Source organism: Hippoglossus stenolepis, chromosome 13 (assembly GCF_022539355.2).
Source record: "Hippoglossus stenolepis isolate QCI-W04-F060 chromosome 13, HSTE1.2, whole genome shotgun sequence".
Classification (NCBI taxonomy): domain Eukaryota; kingdom Metazoa; phylum Chordata; class Actinopteri; order Pleuronectiformes; family Pleuronectidae; genus Hippoglossus; species Hippoglossus stenolepis.
In genome coordinates, this window is record NC_061495.1 from 15,952,783 (window position 1) to 15,969,740 (window position 16,958).

The 16,958-nt window shown below is 41.5% G+C and overlaps 3 protein-coding genes across 8 annotated transcripts; 2 read left to right on the forward strand and 1 right to left on the reverse strand.

The window, feature by feature from the left end:
- The first annotated feature begins 429 nt into the window (after window positions 1–429).
- On the forward strand, window positions 430–7,688 carry naxd (NAD(P)HX dehydratase). Of its 4 annotated transcripts, XM_035175253.2 has the most exons (11): window positions 752–1,783; window positions 1,901–2,374; window positions 2,636–2,786; window positions 2,882–2,927; window positions 3,029–3,117; window positions 4,375–4,483; window positions 5,361–5,411; window positions 5,528–5,632; window positions 5,736–5,856; window positions 6,005–6,128; window positions 7,176–7,688. In XM_035175253.2, exons 1-11 carry the CDS (start codon window positions 1,270–1,272, stop codon window positions 7,324–7,326), a joined length of 1,935 nt encoding a protein of 644 aa, XP_035031144.1. In that variant the 5' UTR covers window positions 752–1,269; the 3' UTR covers window positions 7,327–7,688. The 4 variants fall into 4 exon arrangements, with proteins under 4 accessions (XP_035031146.1, XP_035031145.1, XP_035031147.1 ...); XM_035175255.2 differs by lacking the exons at window positions 752–1,783; window positions 1,901–2,374 and adding an exon at window positions 430–601; XM_035175254.2 differs by lacking the exons at window positions 752–1,783; window positions 1,901–2,374 and adding an exon at window positions 441–731.
- A 100-nt stretch (window positions 7,689–7,788) lies between these two features.
- Window positions 7,789–12,041, forward strand: ing1 (inhibitor of growth family, member 1). 2 transcript variants are annotated; one of them, XM_035175259.2, is made up of 5 exons: window positions 7,789–8,178; window positions 8,979–9,074; window positions 9,426–9,596; window positions 10,578–10,726; window positions 11,126–12,041. In XM_035175259.2, the coding sequence occupies exons 3-5, from the start codon at window positions 9,458–9,460 to the stop codon at window positions 11,756–11,758; spliced, it is 921 nt and encodes a 306-aa protein (XP_035031150.1). In that variant the 5' UTR covers window positions 7,789–8,178; window positions 8,979–9,074; window positions 9,426–9,457; the 3' UTR covers window positions 11,759–12,041. The 2 variants fall into 2 exon arrangements, with proteins under 2 accessions (XP_035031150.1, XP_035031148.1); XM_035175257.2 differs by lacking the exon at window positions 8,979–9,074 and having other exon boundaries at window positions 7,791–8,178.
- A 112-nt stretch (window positions 12,042–12,153) lies between these two features.
- Window positions 12,154–16,592, reverse strand: ube2al (ubiquitin conjugating enzyme E2 A, like). Of its 2 annotated transcripts, none has more exons than XM_035175261.1 (6): window positions 16,397–16,592; window positions 14,944–15,024; window positions 14,789–14,814; window positions 14,133–14,222; window positions 13,964–14,052; window positions 12,154–12,974 (listed from the first exon to the last, which is right to left on the reverse strand). In XM_035175261.1, the coding sequence occupies exons 1-6, from the start codon at window positions 16,438–16,440 to the stop codon at window positions 12,825–12,827; spliced, it is 480 nt and encodes a 159-aa protein (XP_035031152.1). In that variant the 5' UTR covers window positions 16,441–16,592; the 3' UTR covers window positions 12,154–12,824. The 2 variants fall into 2 exon arrangements, with proteins under 2 accessions (XP_035031152.1, XP_035031153.1); XM_035175262.2 differs by having other exon boundaries at window positions 12,154–12,953; window positions 16,397–16,588.
- Window positions 16,593–16,958: the final 366 nt, after the last annotated feature.

Below are 16,958 nucleotides of genomic sequence, written 5' to 3' on the forward strand. Positions count from 1 at the left end.
ATTATTATTATTATTATTATTATTAATAATAATATTAATAATAATAATGTGGGGCGTTATATTTTATATTCTGCCTTTTCTATGCAGCTTTTTTTCGATTTTAGATCTAAGCTTTTAAACCAGTTCCAGCTTCATTAACTCATGTGCTGCGTTCATGTCCTGTGGTAAAAAGTAGAAACATTTTTGACAAGATAAATATCTTATTTCCACTAGATAATTATCTTGTGATCACAAGATAGAACAATTGAAAGATGTTTGGGGTCTTCAGGGGCTTCCGTAGAAAAATCTAAAATGACTGCACAAAACGGAGTGTTTGTTACTTGTTTGAGTGCATTCAGTCTCATGTAAGTAATATAAATGGGTTAAAAAAGAAGATTATTGCATTGTGTTGCAGTCAGCACACATGGAGGCCATTAGAGGAACTGCAGCGTTAAGCGACTTCCGTTTGGCTCCTCGTTTGTTGACAGATCTCAACAGTGTGGGATCGTGGAGTGTCCGAGGAGGCTGTAAAGGCACCATAAGTTCCCCCCTGCACCGTGGAGCCTCATGATCAGAACCGTGTGTCTGCAGCTGTCAGCGGGGAGGCTCAGATCCAGGTTAGGTAAGAGGAGGAAGAGGAGGAAGAGGAGATAGAGATGACAACATGCCACAACACATCCAGATGTTCACCTTTACCCTCATCACACTCACACTGTCGCTTATCGCCACATACGTCTGTTTGAACAGGAGAGGTAAACACAGGGGAGCGAGCCGACATTTTATTCCATAGCTAGTTAGCTTAGCGTCTGTTAGCTGCATGTTGGTGGAGGGTCGGTGTGGGTCTCTAGGACCCCGCAGACACCGGGCATGGGCGGGGGAGAAAGGTGAAGTGCCCCCCCCCCCTCTCAGGACTGATCAGAGGTCAGTTTCTAAACCAACCCAGCGGAGGTGAAGGCTGCGATCAGCGCTCAGGAAGCCGATCCCCGGTCGGTTTATCTCCAAGTACCGTGCGACGTATTTAGCTAACGTCGTAAAAGGACACACGCAGAGGAATAGGTGTTAGCTAGCGTACAAAGAGTTGATGTGTGCAGGTTAATGTGATGCTTTACAAGTTGTTAGCTGTATTTAGTCTCTGGGAGAAGACTAGCGGGCCGGTGAGGCGGTGTTGACGGGGCTCGGGACGGCAGCGCCCCGCGGCTTTGATGCGGCGGAGCGCCAACATCCAGACGTCCGTCATAATCCGCAGTGTCAACACCTCCGTCCGGGCTGCGATAACTCACGGGCTCCGCCATGCAAGCGAACACGACGCGGGGCTTCCTGTGGTCGGACGTGGAGACGAGGACCCTGCTCAACATCTGGGGGGAGCAGGACATCCAGGCGGCGCTGGACGGAAACTTCCGAAACAGCTTCGTGTACCGCGACGTCTCCCGGCGGCTCGGGGCGATGGGGTTCGAGAGGACGCCGGAGCAATGCCGGGTGCGCATCAAGAGCCTCAAGAGGCAGTACCTGCTGGCGAAGGAGGGCAATCTGCGCAACAACGGGCAGTATCACAAGATCTGCAAGTTCTATGACGCCATGGACGGCATCCTGAGCAACCGGCCCGCTCTTGACCCCCGAGAGTTCATGGACGGCGGGATGGGAGGAGAGGAGGCCGTGGATGGCCTGGAGGAGGATGGAGAGGATGGCCAGGATGTTTACTCTGAGTGCACAGGGGAGTGTCCTTACCCTGCGGAGACTGAAGTGAAGCTGGAATACCCAACTATTCCCATCCCGATTCCAGTTAAAGTGACAGTGGGAAATAACAGTAAGTGATCCCTCCTTCTACTTCTCTGTTACATGGGTGCAGACAGTGTGTTTTGAATCATTTATACCTCGACTATCTGATGCATCACATAATCCCCAATCCCTCTCTCCACTTAAGGCACCTCAGTGAGACCTCACAACAGCGCCCAGTCGACTACTAACGTGCCACTCAGAGCACCCAAGAGGCAGAGGAAGAGGCGTGCGAACTTCCCCATGGAGAAACTGATGGAGCAGTTCCTGGAGCAGAGCGCCCAGGCCGAGGACAACTTCTACCGCATGGAGGAGCAGCGATTGCAGGCAGAGGACCGCCGCAGAGAGGCCGAGCACGCCAGGGAGCTGCACATGCTACAGATGCTTGGCCAGATGTTCTCCAGCATCTCCTCCTCCTCTACCTCCTCCTCCTCCTCCGCCAGGCCCGGCTCCGCAAGCACTCCCTCCAAGAAGGCTTCCGTCCCTGCCCGCACGCCTGTGTTCTCCAGTGCCTCCCCGGCGTGTGCACGTGGCCCGTCGGGTCATCTCAGACGTCCTTTACCCCAGACAGACTGTTACAGCCAACAGAGTCAACTGTTGGAACCAGATCCCCAGGCATTAGGTATTGGTTTTGGTGTCATGTGTGCAGCGGGGAGGTGGAATGTGTGAAGAGGAAATTGAAATTACAGGCGTGTCAGCTGTCGAGTGAGCACTCAGTGATGGAGCAGTCACGCCACATGTTAATTTATCCTTTTTCTACAGTACATTAGTTTGTTTTTAATTGTGTTTTCATTGTCTTTGCTGCCAAACTTTTCTCATCGTGTGTCCATGGAAGGTAAAGACATCGCTTATCTGCTGACTCTTAATCTGTTTATGTCCTCAGTGTTTGAACGCTACTACGGCTTGGGGTCTACCTCACACAGCGGCATGGACGATGAACTCCTCTCCCTAGTAAAGAGTATAGTCCCTCCACTGACCTCCAAAAAGCACAAGGGACAAGCTGGACGAATCGGGATCATTGGAGGATGCCAAGAGTATGTGACACAAAGACCAAATCCTCCTCAATAGAAACATCCCTCATTTGTTATAGAACATTTGTCCCAACACTGTTTCTCTTCACCCCCTGAAGCTATACTGGAGCCCCATACTTTGCTGCGATCTCTGCATTGAAAGTGGTAAATACTCGTAAATACAGATTTGGCATAAATATTTTACAGAGTCTAAAGTTATCGTGTGGTTCTGATGCTGTGACTGCGTTTTTGTTTCTCGTCTCCAGGGGGCCGACTTGTCTCATGTGTTCTGCACCAAAGATGCTGCGACTGTAATCAAGTCATACAGCCCTGAGCTCATAGTTCATCCTGTTCTGTGAGTACAGGATCACTTCTGACAACAATATGATCATTAGTAAAAGGAATAGTGTGTTGTTGTTTTTTTACATCAGTTTTTTTACATCAGTGCTGTCCACATTAAAACTTTGGTTAAAAATAAAAGTGTGGTAACTATTTCTATGATGCCTATATTCATCATGAAGTATAGATACCATTAAGTTACTTTCGGGAATACATTATCAGAGTTGTTGTAAACCATCATTATGAATTATTTGTCATAACAACAGTTGTAAGGAATAAGTAGGATTATTAAACTGTAACAGGTCGGCTTTTGCTGATCATAATGGTGTTTTCTCACCATAATCTCATAATGAGATTATGGTGAGAATTTGGATATCGCTTGTCTCAATACCTACTGTATAAACTGTGTTTGCATTTCTGTCACACACTCAATATGAGTTCTATTTTCAAATGACTCAACGCCTTGTGGTGAAAATCAATAAGACTGTTGAGTCCTCAGTCGTTGCAGTTTACATGTGTGATGGAAATCTGGAAATACAAGAGGCTGGAAACACCAAAGTTATCCACGTGTATTTTAATAGGGGCTTTCTGCAGAAAGGATCAACACAGAGAGTCACAAGGATCTCAGAGTGAAGATGGAGAACAGCCAAATACAAGGATCTTATATAGGAGAACTGAGGGCTGTCTCTCTGAACCAATCCAGACTGGTTCTGTAGGCGCAGCTAGAGAGAGGAATCTAAACAACTGATTTACATGTGTTTCCTAAGGAGATAAGCAGACATACATTCCGTTCTTTGGAGGGTAAATAAGTGGCAAAAGGGTCTGGCAGTATTCAGGTCATAAACAGTTCAGACCATAAAACAGCTCAGGTCATAAAGCATTTGGACAGTTTGTTTATATATGTAGATACAGATCATAAAAGTCTTTAGACAAGGCTGCAAAAACTTACTTTCTAAATACAAATAGTTTGTCAACCATACCTAGTTAATTTTTCTACTACACATGCATTGTCATCACAAAGTGACAGGAGATGCTTTATTCCTCATGACTGTTGTTAAAAGTCAGCAAAATGCATTTTGTACAATGGTTGTCATAGTAACGTTGATCCATCAGCGTTTGTTTTTACAAAAGCAGGTTATTTATACACAAAGGAAAGAAGGAAAGTGAATAACTTTTGGGAATAAGAACATAACCAGGGTAATACACAATAATGTCTGCTTTCAACCACATCTAATATGTGTGCGTTTGTGTGTTTGTGTATGTGTCTATCCAGGGACAGTCCTAATGCAGTGGAGGAGATTGAAAAATGGCTCCCGACACTGCATGGCCTTGTGGTGGGACCAGGTCTAGGGAGAGAAGACTTATTACTGAAAACAGCTAAGGCACGTGGGAAATATTCACTCTTTCTTTTTCACTCAAAACAGCCTCTTAGCTACTTGTGCATGTAACATGGCATATCTTCAACTTGAATGGCACTCAGTAGAGCACGTACCTCCACCAAGCAGCCTTAAATCCAATCAACCCTCATAGCTATGCCAACAAAACAATGCAGATCGCGAAATCATTATCTTAGCGGATGATGAAACCACATTTGCTCAATCCGGATTTTTGTGGATCCTCACCAAATTGCACACACTCATAGATAACAGTCCCCAAAACATTCCTGATGTTTTTCATCAAGATGTATGTATTATTTATCAAGTAAAAATGTCAAAAAAATACCCTATTTAAATATTTTAAAGGAAGTATTTGAAATATTCCTGCATCCTCCCCTTTTTTGGGAGACACGCCAAAATGCAATGGGTCCTTACTTGGCTCATGTCCCGTCCTTTCATCAGGTTTCATGGATTTCAGTTCAGTAGTTTTTGCATAATCCTACTGACAAATGAACTGGGGTGAAAACATAACTGCTTAAGAATTGTTAGCGAAATCAGTGATTACTTTAACCTGCACACCAAAATATAACATATTATGATGCAGTGTGACTTATAACTGAGGAAAGTGTGGTTTGATTTCCCAGAAAAACCTCAGCAAAGAGCACACATGTTTACTAACTATGTAGATGTGTGGGATTGTCAGAGAGATGGGAGAAAGATGATGATTCCATATGCTTGAGGAAGAAGCACACAAACTCTGCTGCTGACATTTTTAGCTTTGACCCATCAGTCTGTTGTGGAATGTGACTCATACAGAAATATTTTGTTAAGCCTAAGGAGAAAGTTTGTGGGCTTGATATAAACATTTTTCCCAAACTTTTAGGAGGTGATAGAGAAGTCTAAAGCGAGAGATATTCCTATAGTCATCGATGCGGTAAGTTGATCAAATCATGTTTCAGCTGTTGAGCAGATGGGATTTACTGGATTCATGGGATGCAGTCACTGAGTGTGTGTGTGTGTGTGTGTGTCTCGTGTTTTTTTTTTTAACAGGATGGATTATGGCTTGTTGCACAGCAACCATCTGTTATTCAAGGGTATGCCAAGGGTATCCTCACACCTAACCTAATGGAGTTCACCCGACTATATGAGGCACTGGTAGGTCTCTCAGCAGAGTACAGTCGGTCACTAGCAGACAATCAACACATGATTCTGTATGTTAATGTGTGTGTGTGTGGCTTTCTGTGTGTCGCTGTCCCAGCACCATGAACCCATGGACAGTAGTGACCATCAACGCAATGCCTTGCAGCTCAGTGTAGCCATGGGCAACCTCACTCTGGTGCTAAAAGGAGAACAGGATCTCATCACAGATGGCAGTAAAGGTTAGTATCAAGCACATCAGTACAAACACAACCTCATCAGACCATCTTTTAACTGTTCCAGCAGATCTTAAGATTTTCCATCACTACTTAGACGTGTAATTAGACACTCTTGTTTTTGTCATCTCAAGTTGACACTTGTTGTTTTCAGTGATCTGGTGCAGTGCTGAGGGCAGTGGGAGAAGATGTGGTGGACAGGGCGACCTCCTGTCTGGATCTATGGGAGTGCTGGCTCACTGGGCTCATGCTGCTGCTGCAACCGGAGGGGTCAAAAGGTGAAGACCTGTTTGGCTGTGTGTGCTCTGTGTTTTAAAGGTTCAGTGTGTAGAATCTAGTGACATCTATTGGTGAAGTTGCATGTTGCGGCTGAATAACCCTCACCTCACCCTCTCCTTCCAAACACGACAGAGAACCTGTGGCAGCCTTCAGTTGTCATAAAAACTCAAAAGGTGTTGAGTTTGTCCAGTTTGGACGACTGTAAAAAACATGGCAGTCTCCGTAGAGATCCTGATGTAAATAAAAATAATTTAGATATAAAAGGCTCGTTCTGCAATAAAGAAAACAACAATTCGTACAATTTAGATTAAAATCACGAGAAAACATCAATGGGATTATTTTTAATTCAATTTCTGCTAATCGATCCCTTTCACCTAAATCTTACAAACCATTACAAACTTTTAATGGTAGCATATAACACATTTAAAGACCCATACCAGTGCCTGTACATGTTTCAGAACATGACCTTGTATCTGAACAAACTAAAAACCTCTGGTAACTACTTCCAAATGGTTTATTTTCTACATACCTTCACAGCATCCATTAGTTTCCACTCAACTCGCTATGTTAAGAAACTCAAATTGTTACGTCTTTAAACTTAGTTGGTCACCCTATATAATATTTTGTGTATTTTGGAACTGAGATTAAATGATTTATTTGTTGATCCACAAAGAATTTATCTTCAACTGTTTTGATAAAGGACATTTTTCAAGCCCAAACAATCAGGATGATGCTTGTCCTTATTTTTTTTTATTAAAGAAATTACGACACATTTAAAGAAGACCCCGTGGGAAACTCTTTCACAATTTTCTGACATTTATAGATAAAGTTATTACTCAAGAACACTATGGAAAAAGCAACTGAAATCTCCAGTTTCAGTCCGAATACATTGCTATTGTCACGTAGGAATCTTGTTGAGTTGCAAATCGAGAGTTGGCGGCCGAAACATGCAAACGTGCTTTCTGTCATATTGTAGAATTAAATACATTTTCCATATTTGTGTTGTTTTATGTTAAGTTAAACCATAATTTGTTGTCTTCTTGCAGTATGAATCCTTCAGTGGTTGCAGCATTCGGAGCCTGTTCACTCACCAGGCAGTGCAACAGTCAAGCATTCCAGCGACACGGCAGATCCACCACCACCTCGGACATGATCCCGGAGATTGGCTCGGCTTTTAAAAAGTTATTTGAAAGTTGAAAACAATCAATGTCAATGTTTATCCTGTCAAACTTGTTAAAAAGCTAAAGATCCATACACAGTTTTCCTTTGGTAGTAGAAACTGGTAGTAGAGCCTGTGGATGGACTGGATGTTGTCATTTAGTTGAATTTGAATGAGAATTGCAGAGGCGTGGACTGTCTCCTTTTAAAAGACAGCGCTGGAAATACAACTCACACACTCACTTGTTGAAAGAGGTTCATTAATTACAGGAAACAAACGAACCAACAATATCTCTTCCGTCCGTCACGTAGAATTATTAATGCATTCACCAAACATGCCCATCAAAGACACAGAGAAACCAGAAACCTGTTTGAACTTTGAAATAAATAATAAATTATAATCTGTGTTTTGAGTGGCTTTTTTTGAACAAATGTTTTCAACACAATCTACATCATAACAGTTCGTTGTTGTTGCCTCATGGTGGCGATGTTGACTTAAGGAAACACTTGTCACTATGAAACCAGAGAGAAACCTCGTTAGTGGTAAAGCGGAGATAATTCTGTAACAACAGTGATCCTAAAAACAACAGTTTGAAATTCACTATCAGAGATCAGGAGGAGCATTTGTTATTTCATTAATTCATTCAGCCTGGGTCTATTGTAGCCGTCTACATCGGCAGTTACATTAGCACTGATGGATATTTGTTCAGGCACTTTAGCCAACAGCTAACATTAGCCACTGTGGGGCTAGCATCACACACACACACACACACACACACACACGAGCTAGCGCCAGCGCCAGCGCCAACAACGAGAGGAGCATCACGCAGTGTTCGGTGATCACGTCAGCGACGGAGAAGCTGCAGGAAAAATACACTTAAAGACAAACCGGTGAGTTCTTACACGAGTTGCTTTTTCAACAACTACACAAGTGTGGCGTGTTTTACTGTTTGTTTTTGTTGCGTTTAATAGCTTGGTCGGGTTCTATACGTCAACGGCTAGCATACGCTAATTTGGCTAGCAGTCACTTTGTAGTAAACATGGTAGAGATAAGTCTAAAAGCTCATTTTAAATACTGTAAACTGTATTTACAATGATTCCAGCTCGCAAGTTGTGTGTGTAACATTAGTGGGTGGATTTAAGTTGTGTGTGGTTGTTTACGTTGTGTGTGAACGAAACGGTTGTGGCAACGTTTTAAATCTAAGTGTTCGTAAATCTTTGTCAAATCTCTGTGTTGCTTGTGTGAACTCTTCGCTAACGTTGGCAGCCAACACCACAACTGGGTTAAACTAGTAAATCAAGGTTTAAATCTCAAACTCGCATAGAGGAGAAAGTTGGCTGGCGTTTACTTGACGTTAGCGTAAACTCTACGGGCTGCGTTAGCCGCAGTTAGCATCCGTAATCATGAGTAATGGAGCTCCCTGCTGCTAAAGTCTCTCAGTGCTGGTAACGTGAAGCTGAGCACTGGGGCTGTTTGGGCTATTTTTCACGTTAGCATGTCGGGTTGTGATTCATCCGCATCCGCGTTAACGCTACAGCGAACCGGGAAATGTAGCTAGCTTAACTGTTTAGCTAGTAGCTTCGCTGTCTTCCCCCGAGCGTATTCATCACTTGCTGTTTATTTAAATTCTGCTCGAACTAGCTTTGCACTCTGTTTTATCGGTAGATTATTATTATTATTACATGTACAGGATGGCTGACTGCAGAACACTTGCTCCCTCGGACCTTCACATTTTCACCACACACCGTTTGTTCCAGACTGATCTCAGATAACTGCAAAACCATCTGTGAGTCCTGTCAAAAACATGAGATGCACCGCAGTATTACTTACATTCTATATTATGTATTACTTACATTATATTTTATATTTATCTACTTAGTTTTATGTTTTATTTTAGTTTATAATTTATATTTAATTGCATATTTTATTACTTTTTTTTTTGCTTGTGTGGTTTTCTTTCTAAATATTGTTGAGCATGGTTAGAGGGAGCAGCTGCTGTATGTACACTTGAGACACAAGACATCTGATACAAGGGAATTAAGTTGAAGTTGCGAAGAAAATACACATTTGTGAAAAAGCTTGCAGAGTGACTTTACATCGACGGCACACATTTTAATAACCGTTTCTGTTTTAACAGGTGCATGTGTCCGAGAGTCCTGGGGATCCGCAATGTTGAACCCGACCAATGGTGACCCAGGCCACGTTGTTGTGAATTATGTTGAGGAGTATTTGGACCTGGTGGAATCGCTTCCCTTTGACCTGCAGAGGAGTGTGTCGCTCATGAAGGAGATCGATGCCAGGTATCAAGGTAAAGAAGTCACACAGTGGATCACAGTACACCAAATACTAAATATTATACTGTAACATAGAAAAAGCCTCAAACATAGATGTTTTAAGGCAGTCACTTATTATCTACTCACCAGTATGCAGCTGGAGGGGCTGGTGAAGTGTTTGAGTCCACAAAACACTTTCAGGGGTAAACAGTGTTGCAGCCAAATCTAATACGTAAAAAAACCCCACTTAAAATGCCTCCATACTGCTCCTGTGGTGTCATCCGAGTGTCTGTAAGCCCTGACATTCAAATTCCACTCGAAACCCAACGTCATCTACACCATGTTTTTAGCCTAAATGTCCTCGGATTTCATCTGCAGTCACATTCGTGTGTGGATCACAGCGGCCATTTAGGCTAAAAACATGATGGAAACAACTTTGTTTCATTTACTTTAATTGTATTGGATTTGGCTCTAACGACCTTTACCCCTGAGACTCTGAAAGTGTTTTGTGGACTCAAACACTTCCCCCACCCCTTCGTCGGCATAGTGGTGAGTAGATAGTAAATTTTTATTTATACCCTTTAACTGGGTACTTATCATAGAAGAAGACTTGCTGCAGATTTCAAAGAATCCCACTGTAGCTTAGTGAATGTTTGTGAGTGTTCAACATGTAATGTAATGCAATGGGATCTGTTTCCCTGTGAAGATGTGCATCGCAATTTTACATGAATTGTTTATGCATGCTAAACAATTGCTCTCGGTACTACAATGCAAATTAGCACGTGCTTACCATATCAACATTAATAATATATCGAAAGCAATATTTGAATCAAGTAGTATTTCCTGCAGCGCTGTGGTATCAGACTGTATCAAAGCACCATTCATTCATCACAATAGGTAATCAGCAAATGAATCCATTATGACAAGGAATAAGCTACAGGACCTTATTCGTGTTTTTACCTTTTATGCTAATGCTTAAACTCAAGTATTCCTTCTCCCACCATCTTTCCTGGCAGATGTTCTGAAGGAGCTTGATGATGCTTACGAACGGTATCGCAGGGAATCCGACTCAGTTCAGAGGCGCAAGCTTCAGTCATCGATTCAGAGGGCACTGATCCGCAGTCAAGAGCTCGGAGATGAAAAGATCCAGATTGCTGGTCAGATGGTGAGTAAGCAACAACATCCTGCAGCTTCTTCAGCAGAGACATTTTTTGTTTTTATTTGAATAGTATTGTGTTTTGTATATTTCCCATTTGGATTTCACTGAAAATCATTATTAGGGAATAGTGAACACTGAATCCACTTTCAGATACACACTAAAAACTTATCAGAAATAAAATTCTGTATTTAACCTTCTCCTCTGAGAAGTTGAAATGAGATTTGTCTATTATGTGTTAAATGCTTACAATTAATAGTTACATTTTTCATTTCATTTTATCTCCCAAAGAAGTGGTTAATATCCTCAAACTGGGGTTGACCCACTATAAACCTTCTTCTACTTTACATCTATGTTGTGTAAAATCAAGAGACATTCACAGTAAAACTTAACCGTGCTTTGTTTCAGGTGGAGTTGGTTGAAAATCGAACACGACAAATCGACTGGCACTCTGAGCTTCTCCTCTCCTCTCAAGAAGTCCCAGAGAGCCAAGTTCCCACAGCAACAGTCATGACAACCACGGCAGCAGCCATGACGCCCACTTCATCAGCCGCCATCACTCCAGGCAAACCCAGCCACCTCGACAAGAAGCGCGATGAAGTGACACCGGGCTCTGGTAGTGCGGACAAATCCGGAGGGAAACGCTCGAGGCGCCAGAAAAATGGAGAAACTCGCGAAAGCTACGGGGGTGTGGATCAAGCTGAAGAGGCGGGAGTGGGGGCGTCTCGGGAAAAACGTGCCAAAACATCCTCCAAGAAGAAGAAGCGGTCAAAAGGAAAGTCTGAGAGAGAAGTGTCGCCTCCAGACCTGCCCATTGATCCAGATGAGCCGACGTACTGCCTGTGTGAGCAGGTGTCCTACGGCGAAATGATTGGTTGTGATAACGACGAATGTCCCATTGAGTGGTTTCATTTCTCCTGCGTCGGGCTCCATCATAAGCCCAAGGGAAAGTGGTACTGCCCTAAGTGTAGAGGTGAGAATGAGAAGACCATGGACAAGGCCTTAGAACGGGCCAAAAAGGAGAGGGCATACAACAGGTAGCTCGTTCTGCCCGACCCTACGAACACTGCTGCGTTAAATTTTATTTTATGTCTCGTCTTGGTTTCCATTTACTGTTAACACTGTTTGAACATTGACAAGAGGGGTCTTGTACATAGTTATTTTTGTAGCTGCTGCATAGCTGAGAAACATGATTGCTCTCTCTAAATTCTGTAAAGAATTGCCACAGTACAGTACAACTGCATGTTTGTAACCAACCCCTTGTTTTCACTTGCCCCACGCCATTATATATACTCAACTAACCAATAAAAGACTTAAAAACAAATAACTGTCATGCTCTTCCAAATTTCTCAGGATAAAGTGAATCTGATTAACTCCCTACACTGACTCTTTTAGGTCACATTTAATTTGCAAAAAAATAAAAACAACTTAGCACATAAGGATGAAATTGCCTTTTTATTTACAAGTGCTGAAAAAAATGACATGGGAGACAACCAGTGCAAAATCTGTACATAAATTCAGTTGCAGGTTTCCTTATATACATGAGTACTGAACAGGAACGTGAATACACTCTTACTGTCATGCATGTAACAGAGTTCACAACACAGCAAAATACACGGTATTAAGATGTCTGATTTCGTCATAGTCCGTAAAACACTCAGGCTGCTCGTTCTCCCGAGGAAAGGTGGGGGGGGGGGGATCTCACTGGAGCCTTGTGAACACAAACAGATCAGGGGCACAACAAAAGACGACTCAACTGATGACACCCTCTGAGATGTTTCACATAATTAGTCACAAGTTACTACAGCATGTTAGAACGCACCAGAATTTTTGGGTAAAGGCTCACAAGTCCATATTGACAAAACATCAAGGCAAGATTCAGCACATTTCCCCTGATGGACTAGAAAAGGGGGAGAGAATAGAAAAAATAAATCCCTCCTGGTGGATAAGAAAACGAAAAAACATTCTATGAAGGGAGGTTGAAGGTAAAGTGCATAAAAGCTTTAAATCAAAAAGATTGAGGGGACCAGAAATTAAGAGGTACTCCACTAAAAATTGTAGCACACACAGCTTTACAATGGAGAGAGCCACTATCAGGATTGTCAGGTCAACTGTCTCTCCAGCTTTGTTCTACAATGGCAGACACACGCTTCTCGTACTCCCGCTTGTTCTCTTGGTAGAGCTGAGCTGCCTGGCTGTTGGCCGGACTGTTGGGATTTGGTTCATCAAGCAGAGACTGAGGATGAGAAGATAAACACTGAAAGTGAGAGTGTTTCAGGGGAAAACATCCAAACTTGCATCGACATATTAGTCTCTCTCTCTCTCTCTCTCTCTCTCACACACACACACTGTTCATTAAGCAATAACAGCTCTGTGCTGACGTTCTACACCAGACTTCTGTGCCTATCGAATTTCTGTTCAAAGTTCAACTCTGTGAAGGTTATTTACCAAAATGTTAAACAAATGCTTACTATATCACCATTATTACTACAACCATAGTACAGTTGCAAAGATTGTTTATTACTTTTTTTTTATTACAACAACAAAAGAAAAATGCCAGCCTCTCAAGAAAAGTAAATAAGCTAATTTTGAACTATTTATTATGTTTATTACTGCAGAAAGTGTAGCAAGTTCAGATGTAATTCAGGTTTGTTTTCACACTGATCATTTTATCAGGTATTTTCCCTGAAATTAAGAGAATTTTTCTGAGTGATTTTCCATTTGAGAAAAAGAGCCAAGATATATTACTGTGTTTCTGTAGTATTAATTCTGGCCACTAGAGGCTGAAGTGCACCACTATCACAGTCTATTTATGTCTAAAAGCTTTCACGTTTCTTCCAGGTGATTTTTAATTCTTACATGTACTTTAAACACAGGGGACATGTATTTTGTGTTAGCAACTAATGTAAAATCTTACTGTCATGTCTTTCTTTGGCAACAAATGTATTTATATCAATGAAGGCGTTCATAGAAATCAGTTTAGGCATTATAAAGAACCACAGAGTCTGCCTACTAAGCAGGTCACGGTGCTTGAATGGGTCAAGCACAGAATTCTCACCCAAGCAATTAGGGTTTGACTCCTGTTTAAAGCTCAACTGATACATTTATATGTGGAAAAATAAGAACCCTGAAAAATACACTAATGACAGATATTCTCAGATTCACATTATTTAAAAGTAAGAAACATCTTTGTTTTCCTTCACTTTTGGTTATAAAACAGAAATAAGGCATAATGACACTTCTTACCTGGATAGATGTAAGAATAGAAGATACATCATAGGTGGGACTCCAACGATTCTGTAGGATGTCCAAACATATACTTCCATCTGCATAGACTGAGGATAAAAACTGTTATAATCTACCCACAAATAACACTAGAACATTTATGTGCAAGTACATGAGTAAATATTCTTACCATTTGGATGAAACATCTTTGACACAAATCGTACTGTGGGGGGTTTGTTGGGGTATTCTTCCGTGAACTCTACAATTAGTTTAAATGTACCTGCGACATAGACAAAAGAAGAAAAAACATGAACAATTAAACTTGTCTATTTGGTTCAGGAGAAATAAAATAATCTTTCAAGGCAGAAAAGGTGTATCGAAGGAGGGACTTGTCCGAACCTGAGTAAAACCCATGAAAAGTTTTGTTTTAAAGGTTTAACTTGAATTACTGACTTTTGATTGTAGATCTCTGTCAAGTTACAGTTTATGTCCATGTCTCATTAAGAAGAAGAAGGTATATAGTCAAACTAGGCCTGGGCAATTAATCCAAAAATGTATCAAAACCGTGGATGGATTATAACTTTTAACCAACCTAATTTTGCTCAAGTGGGTTTTTCGGTTGATATGCTTCCCAATATGTGCATTCACAAACTGTCGCGTTTCCACTATATTCCACTGTGCATCACCCTGCTGTCAATTCAAACTGTTTTACCTATCATTCAAATTTTATGGTAATTTTTACGAGATAAACTAAATTAGATTTTGGTTGAGTGACACTTTAAAACAAATACTGTAATGAATCATTTTAAATTAGCCAGCTATGTCTTACTACATTGAATTACTCACCATCCTCAAAGGGAGTTCCTTCAGGGCTGTGAGGGTAGAGGGAAAACAAACACATTAATTCAATTTGTCACACACACACTTTTTTGATTTGCATTAGTCATTGGACATTATGATTAATATGAACTGATTATTAAGGCTGTGTTTCAATGTCTTACCCAAAAATGACTGCATTCCACGCCATGATGTTGTTTTCAGATGGAGCACCACTAACACCAGCTGGAGGATCCTCTTGTAATCTTTATAACAAAAAACAAACCATTATAACAGGAGCTCTAAGTTTAATTATAATAGATTGACCTAGATTCCTTCAGCCAGAATAAATCTAATATTTGTTTTACATCCAAATTTTATATTTCAAATAAACATAACTCAACCTCCCTAACATGGCTGGTCACAGAGGCAGTGGACTTAATAAAATGATAATGAAAGAAGAAGAAATATGGTTACTTTCCCTCCTTGGTTATGCCATTTGTCAGATTAAATGTTCTAATTATCTATGACCTAATATCTTTATAGTTTTATGATTGGAGATGTGCTGTACATTTATGTCATTATAAAACTAGTTAGTCACAAACTTGCGATTACAGTAACAGTACTGTTTTTATGAGCTACCTTCTACAACAATAAACACTGAAATATTGGGTATTAATGCTAGAGAAATCAAGGCTCTCAACATATTAACCCCAAGGGATAGAAAACTTTCATCACTTAAACCCTTCACTGTAAAAACCTATCTGCGTAATCATGACTGTCACTAGTCTCTTTTTCAGTTCTGTTCTAAATAACAATCATTTCCCACATTCCGAGATATAGAGAAATGAATTTCCTCAGAGATACAAAGGGTGGTTTGATTTTTAGTATAAAGCTAACTTCCTCTTCCTTGGACAAGGTGTATTTGATGCTGAACTCAGTAAATATGTGGTAATAAACATTTGGTCACAAAAACACCATATGGTGTGGTATTTACTGCTTCTATTGTGGCGAATTATTTCTCACAATCAACACAATTGGTTCATATGAGATATGATGATAATACTTTATGATATTGCCCCTTTGTTTAAGAATAAATCCGCCCATAGTAACTTACACCTACCAAACTTTGACTGGCTAACATGAGTGAAGACCGTGTGAATTTCTCATTTCTAGCTAACTTCGATGCTGGTTAGCATCTATCAACATGAAAAGGTGATGTTGGGTACATTAACATCAGACAAGTGGCATTAAATGTGTCCTGACCTGGGATAGTTTGGCCGATCGGTCACTTGTCACGCACATTTAAACACAAGCTGGTGTGAAGCAGTCGTAAACAGTGGCTACTGCCTTCCTGTTAGCAACGTTAGCCTCTAGCTTCGGGCGAAGCGCTTCTCGCAGATTAACGCTGTTTCACTTAAATGTTTCAGGTTCGTGAAAACACACACGATAACAACGCACTGTTCACGCTAAGAGTGTGGTTTGTTGTGGGGTCCGGCGAATTTGCCAATTCAAAGTTAAAACAACATACATACTGGCTAGCTATGCCGAGCTAAGCTAATGCTAGATGCCATTCTTTTTTTTGGCCAATCATAGCTAGAGCAACAACATCGGCGTAATTTCTCAGCATCGACTCACCGTTTAAAGTCTCTCATAAGTCTCCTTCTGGCCGGGGTGGACATGGTTTAACTTGTGAACAAACGTAGTGACAACACCGGTCCGTCGGCGGTTTGTCTTTTTAAAGGAATTACGTGTTATTTGTTTGTTATTCTACCTCAGCGGCCAAACTGTTTCTCAGGATTATCCTGAATCTCTGGTTAGCCCAGCTAGGTTTACCGGACCATACCATGTCATGAGAGGAGGGGGGGAGGTTTAGAAGAGCCACGTTTTACAAAAATTACATATTGGAATACCAGCGCAAGCTTGTAGTTCAGATGCGACAAAATATTAAAAAGTTTTATTAAATCACGCACAAATTAGATACACGAATGTATTATATTGTTTTTTGTAATTTCCAGTATCCCCTCCCCCCCTCCCTGTTGAGGGCGTCGTGTGTCGCGGGGCGTGGTCACAGTGACGTGGTGTTTGTGCAGCAGCGCAGTGATGAAGGTCGAACCCGGTGACAGGTGATTGACAGCTGGGTTCAGCCACAGCAGCTGTGCCCCGACACGCGAGGCTGCGGAGGGGGAGGCTGGTCAGA